Genomic DNA, 6,617 nt, shown 5'->3' with positions numbered 1-6,617 from the left:
CAAATCCCACAGCAGGATCGACCGAGCCTGCGAACGATGTCGCGCTTCCAAAAGAAAATGTCGACCACCGTATCCCTGCTCGGCGTGTTGCGAAACAAGTGCGACATGCGTGGTGCGAGAGAAAGCTCGGTATGTCACACAACACTATGTATACGCCGAGTGTATGTCTAGCTGTGGGCTCCTGCCTCCTGACATGCTCTTCGTAGGCCACATCGACGACGACGCCGTCCGCAGCCGCCGTCACCCACCTCCCCTAACATCGAGTCGCAGACTTCGGCCAGCGGGGTCGGCGACCAGGCCACAGGTTCGCCTCAGGACGAGACAGCACGCAGCGAAGTCGCCAGCCAGCCTGCAGCTCCCGGGGCGAATCAAACGAGCGCGATGCCGGGCCCAGCTTTTGTCATCGTCCTTCGATTGGTGAGCGAGTACACGGTCGAGCACTTTGGTATGCCCCTTCAATCGGCACTTTGGCAACATGCTCACCAGGAGAGTAGCTTATCAGACGAAGTGCACGTTGGAAGAGCCCAAACCACAAGCCAGTCGAGGCCAAAGCCTTCTTCAGCGGCTCCAACCAAAGACTGACATCCATTGTCTCCAGAGCTTGACCTTTCAAACTATTACCGAGCTGGTCTCTGAAGCCCCTCTCGCACTCGGCCAACACTTCGAAATCCTGGATGTGAACCGTGTGCTGGGATTCGTGCGCCATCTGTTCCCATCTGGTTGCTCCAAAGAAACCCTCATGGCCATCAATAGCTATGATACAACATCGCCGCTGGACAGCCTGGCACTTTTATTTGCTACCCTCGCTTGTCCCAGCATGCAAAAAGGCAGTCTGACCCTGGCCACCACATTCTTCGAGCTCTCTGTCCAGTTCACCAACGACTTTACCGGCCAGCCGACGTTTGACACTGTAATGACACTATTTCTGCACCACATCTATCTTCTGCATGTCGGCGCGACCAGCCGAATACGAGCAGTTATTGACCGAGCGATCCAGATCGCCCATGATCTTGATTTCAATCGCGAATCTAACGACAGGATGAACAGAGTGCAAGAATTGCATTTGTACCTAATTCTGTGCTATGTTGACCAGTAGGTCGGATCTCTCGCGGTAAAGCACTGCTCTCTAATGATGCGATCAGATATTGCGCCATGAGCTTCAATTCCCCAACGCGCATTCGACCGACGGACTATTCAACCCAGTTATTCCGGCCACTCATAGAGACACATCCTCGACTGTCGGCGGTCGTCGAGCTGGTCAAGATCAACGGAAACGTCATCGAGCACCTCCAACGATCCCGAGGGCACATCAGTGATGTCCTCCGGATCGAAACCAGTATCGGGCGAATATGTGCCAAAGCTGGGCCGGTGAAACCGTCGGTCGATCCAGACTCGACCTTGGAGGCTCTCGTCCGCATTCACTTCTTCTGGTGCGTGCATCCTTCCTTTGCTACCGCCGCCCTCTGACCATTTTGCACAGGCTCCGGCTTTGCTTGCGCGCTTCCTGTCTCACTTCAGAACAGTCATGGGTGCCTTCCATCAGTATCTGCCTTCGGGCCGCTCAGATGCTGCTCAACACGTACTACACTCTCTTGGTTCCACAAATGACCGAACTGCAGCGCCCAGGCTCGGTCCGATCGAGCGACAGCCATCGGCCCCAGGATGGGGGAATATCAGGGATGCCATCGACATGGCGGCAGGTCCAACGAACCGTTACCTCAGGCCTGGTGATGTTCTATGCCTATTGGCACGGAGAGTGCTCTCAAGCCGAAATCGCTCAGTCTACCGCAATCACATTGCTACTACTCAAACATCATCGCACGAGATGGCAGCAGCATCTGAATGGCGCTTGTTCCCTGATTCAAGACCTCGCCCGGATCTGCGACGTCCAAATCGAGGGCGCTGTTCGGATTTTGATTCCAGATCTGAGCCCGGAGGAGCATATCGCAATGATCGAGTCCCTCTTCGAGCGGTTCGTCTCGGAAGACGACCACGATGGCCAACCTGCAGCCGAGTTCGGTGGAGAGACGTTGGCTCTAGGCACCACGTCTATGCCCCCGCGGATGTCAAGGCGACCATTGCAGTGGAATCCTGAAGTTGATGACCCAGACTTGTTGGCCTGTGTGTTTGATTCGTCTACAGACCTGGGATTGTTCGGTGCCATGCCTAGTCTAGAGCACATCAACTTCTGGACTTGACCGTAACTGTGAGGTGCTTATCCATGACCACTTGTCACTCCACCTCGCTTACTGTGTTGTCAGACCTCGTGAAGCCTATCCCCTGTCAAATTCCATGGTCTTTCAGATGTGGAACACAAACAAGACATTCGTGCCAGAGATGCATGGAGCTACACTCATAAAGATCCTTGTGCATAAAAATAGGCGCGCCAAGTGCCTGGAAAGTGGCCGCGCTGGGCGGAATCTGACTCGCCCCAGCATCCTAACCAGCAGATTAATTCGCCGTGCAAGGGAATAGCGTCCAGTAATTCGTTCCCTTGAGAATGGCTTCGGTGATCCGCACAGAGGAATGGAGGCTCGAACCACGTGATACGCGTGCTCTAGAACCGCAGCAAGTTGAATGCGTGGAGAGCCGAGGCCCAGACATCGAGAAGACTGGCAACGTCCTCGGTACCTGGACCGCATCTCCAGATCGGTTGTGAGATAACTATCACGACTCCTCAATTCAATATGATGATTTCTCCCACATTGTGGTGGACGCGCCAGATCCTCACCTTGAGAAACATCCCAACTTCCAACGAGCATCCACGGTACAACCCAGATTTCCAACCAAGATGAGCTCTCGACGTAGGTCATCCACCTTGGAAACCCGCAGTTGCTCTAGTGACACAATGGACAGAGAAAATCCGGACAACCCTGACGGACCTGTTTGGCGTGAAGCATCCTGTGATGCTCGCCGGCATGGGAGTCGCGGCAGGGCCAAAGCTGGCAGCGGCGGTCACTAACGCTGGCGGCATCGGTGTCATTGGGGGCCACGGGTACAGTCCAGACGGTCTTCGTGAACAAATCAATGAGCTCAAGTCGTACTTGAACGACAAGGACGCGCCTTTTGGCGTCGACATTCTGCTTCCTCAGGTGGGAGGCAACGCACGCAAGACAAAGTAAGTAAAGGACGACACACTGCCGTGCCAGAACCGTCACCGTACTGGCGATGTTGACAATGAGTTGTATAGCTACGACTACACCAAAGGCAAACTGATGGAACTCATCGAAGTTGTGGTCGAGTCCAAGGCCCGCGTCTTCGTTTCTGCGATCGGAGTGCCCCCGAGGCAGGCCGTGGATCGTCTCCACGCCGGCGGGGTCTTGTACATGAACATGATCGGGCACCCCAAGCACGTCCAAAAGTGCTTGGATCTGGATGTGGATATCCTGTGCGCCCAAGGAGGGGAAGCTGGTGGCCACACCGGCGACATTCCCTTTTCTGTTCTGATCCCGTCTGTGGCAAAACTGCTCAAGGGGAAAAAAAGTGCTTTCACCGGCGTCGATGTTCAGCTCGTCGCAGCTGGTGGTGTTTCCGGCGGTGAGAGCTTGGCTGCGGCTTTGATGCTGGGGGCTTCGGGTGTTTGGGTCGGAACGAGATTCATTGTTGCCCATGAAGCCGGTGCATCGAGGGCTCACCAAGACGCGGTCTTGAGTGCGACTGTCGACGACACTATCAGGAGTGTCATCTTCTCGGTATGTTTCTGTTCTGAATGTGCAGGTATACACTGGCTAATGACGGAATCTTAGGGACGACCGTTGCGGATACGTAAGACTCCATACATCCTTAACTGGGAAGAGAATCGGCAGGAGGAGATCAAGTCATTAACCGGGCAAGGCATTCTCCCGGTCCAAAATGACGCAGAGTTACGTCCGGATGATGAAGATGTCCTGGACAATCTACACCCGTATCTCATGGGCATTGTGGCTGGCACGGTGAACTACAGAAGTAGTGCAAGGGAAATTGTGGACGAGATCGTGGATGCTGCAGCAGAAAAACTCCGGTTGGGGAGTGTTATGCTTGTCAATGAGCCGAAGCTATGAAGCAGAGGAGCTGCACTTGTGGCTGTGACGACCGTTGATCGAGTATAGATCTCTGAAAAATAACCTGTGCCATTGCTGGGGAACAGTGGCCCCTGATCGAACTCCATGCTCCTGTTCGTCAAGTAATTCCGCTATAGTCTTCTCATGTCACAAAACCGGGGCTTGCTTGCCACTCATGGTCGTGACTAGATGGTGCCCAGTAGGATATTCAGTTCGAACAGAGACCCGCAGCGAATCATGTGCTTCGCCAGGAAAAACTAGAAGAGAGAGAACAGCGCCAAGCAACAATTGGTAGAGGTTACTCTTCTGTATGGTCTGAATCCGAAGCTGGCCCAGGCAGCAGGATGAGTTTTGTGGACCCGGGAGCCATCCGCCGGATCCAGGACCAGAGACGGGCTAAAGAGATCCAAGAATTGATCGTAATCGAAGAACACGGTTTCAACCGCCCGGGAAGCGGGACTGGTCAAGTACATCTAGTGGCCTTCCCTTGCTTTTGCAGTATGAAACGCACAAGACGGCAAGTCAACACTATTCAGTGTTCACAGGTTATCCGAATATACACTGAGCATTCTCCGGTCGAAACAAGTGGGCACTCTCTGATCTAAGAAGCTGCGATGACGGCCCAGAATGGTGTTACCAATGGCAACCACCACTCATCGCCAAAGGTCAGCTTTACTGAGTTTACACAGTACATCGACGGCGCTGCAGTTGACACGAAAGCGACTCGCTGTGGAATCAACCCGGCTACCAAGCAGAATCTCTGGCCGGTCCCAGTATCCACCAGCGACCATCTTGATAGAGCTGTAGAGGCTGCGACAAAGGCCTTCAAGACATGGTCCCGAAAACCATATGAAGAGCGTCAAAGATCGGTTCTGGCTTTCGCTGATGCAGTTGAGGAGTATAAGGAGGAGCTAACCAATTTGCTCACAACCGAGCAAGGCAAGCCGGTATGCTTCTCGCGACAACTTCTCAAGAAAGTCACTAGGGATCTCCGTGCTGATTTGACCACAGACATGGCAAGCCGCTCTGGAAGCCGGTGCAGGCATTGATTGGATTCGAGGAATGGCAAAGCTTTCAGTCCCCGAAGATGTGGTCGAGGAGACCGACACCAAGAAAACCGTCGTGCGCTACACGCCAATTGGTGTCGTGGGCGCCATCATTCCTTGGAATTTCCCCCTCATGCTGTGCACGGCCAAAATCGCACCAGCTTTACTCACGGGCAATGTTGTCATCTGCAAACCCTCACCGTTCGCGCCGTACTGTGGCCTCAAGCTGTGTGAGATTGCACAACGATTCTTCCTTCCCGGAGTGGTCCAGTCAATCAGTGGTGGCGACGACGTTGGTCCATGGATGACGAGTCATCCGGGCATTGGCAAAATCAGCTTCACAGGGTCGAGTCCGACAGGGAAACTGGTCATGCAAAGCTGTGCGAAAACTCTGAAGAGAGTGGTTCTCGAGCTGTAAGCGATCCTGCGTCTCCAACCTGACCTGACACTTTCACCCCTAGTAACAATTGTGACGTCCTCGTTCCTTTCTCTCTGACTGGGAATCTCAGGGGCGGCAACGATCCAGCTATCGTCTGTGGCGATGTCGACATCGAGAAGGTTGCTCCCAAAATAGCCACGTTCGCCTTCCTCAATTCAGGTCAGATTTGCTTGAACATGAAGCGAATTTACGTCCACGAATCGATCTATCAGGAGTTTCTCACAGCCATGGCGAGACACGTGAAGACTATGACTATGGGCAACGGGCTCGACAGCGGGATCGTTCTAGGTCCTCTCCAAAACAAAATGCAATATGACCGTGTCGCGAGATTCTTCGACGACATTCCCAAGGAGAACTGGAAAGCCGTCACCGGAGGGAAGATGAAAGACAGCAACGGCTACTTCATCGAGCCCACGATCATTGACAACCCGCCCGACAACAGTAGGATCGTCATGGAAGAGCCATTCGGTAAGTCGTCTATCCAGCAATGTAGCCCGGTAGAGAAGTATCCTACTGACTTGGACACAGGACCGATAGTCCCGGCACTGCCTTGGAAGACTGAGGACGAGGTAGTCAGGCGCGCGAATGACACCCGAATGGGGCTTGGTGCTTCGATTTGGAGCAGAGATCTGGAAAGAGCTGACAGGCTGGCGCGGCAAATGGAAGCCGGGAGCGTCTGGATCAATTCGCATTTTGACCTGTCGCCTCTCGCCCCTTTCGGAGGCCATAAGGAGAGTGGTATAGGGACGGAGTGGGGCATCAACGGCCTCAAGGCAATGTGCAACGTCCAAAGCATCTTTTATAACAAATCTTTGGACGAGGTGTAGGTCTATCTCTTTATAGCTTCAACTGCTGCTGCTATCAAGGAATACGATCTCTCCTGTCGGATTCGTTATGAGTTGATAATACGGCTTTTTTTTCCGAAAAGATCGAGGTATCACTATACCTTCTCACACCATATCATATGGAGCATCATACAGCTAGGCCCAGGCCCACAGCGTGCCTCCTCATGGGACCTATATTTATGTCCCCCCTCTCTTCCTCGACTCCCTGATCTTGAAGAATAAGCTTCCGTCATAACAACCCAGCAGC

At 53.5% G+C, this 6,617-nt stretch overlaps 2 protein-coding genes across 2 annotated transcripts; both read left to right on the top strand.

Annotated features, from left to right (window-relative positions):
* Positions 1-2,622: 2,622 nt before the first annotated feature.
* Positions 2,623-4,069, top strand: PV07_02232 (uncharacterized protein). Its single transcript, XM_016388830.1, has 4 exons — positions 2,623-2,804; positions 2,857-3,118; positions 3,191-3,692; positions 3,747-4,069. The coding sequence occupies exons 1-4, from the start codon at positions 2,792-2,794 to the stop codon at positions 4,038-4,040; spliced, it is 1,071 nt and encodes a 356-aa protein (XP_016255758.1). The 5' UTR covers positions 2,623-2,791; the 3' UTR covers positions 4,041-4,069.
* Positions 4,070-4,654: 585 nt separating this feature from the next.
* PV07_02231 (uncharacterized protein) lies at positions 4,655-6,352 on the top strand (the record flags this gene model as incomplete). Its single annotated transcript, XM_016388829.1, has 4 exons — positions 4,655-4,987; positions 5,052-5,500; positions 5,596-5,993; positions 6,054-6,352. The coding sequence occupies 4 exons, from the start codon at positions 4,655-4,657 to the stop codon at positions 6,350-6,352; spliced, it is 1,479 nt and encodes a 492-aa protein (XP_016255757.1).
* Between the last annotated feature and the right edge of the window lie 265 nt (positions 6,353-6,617).

Source organism: Cladophialophora immunda, assembly GCF_000835495.1.
Source record: "Cladophialophora immunda strain CBS 83496 unplaced genomic scaffold supercont1.1, whole genome shotgun sequence".
NCBI lineage: Eukaryota > Fungi > Ascomycota > Eurotiomycetes > Chaetothyriales > Herpotrichiellaceae > Cladophialophora > Cladophialophora immunda.
Note: the sequence above shows the minus strand (reverse complement) of the source record. Positions and strands in the feature narration are given on the sequence as shown.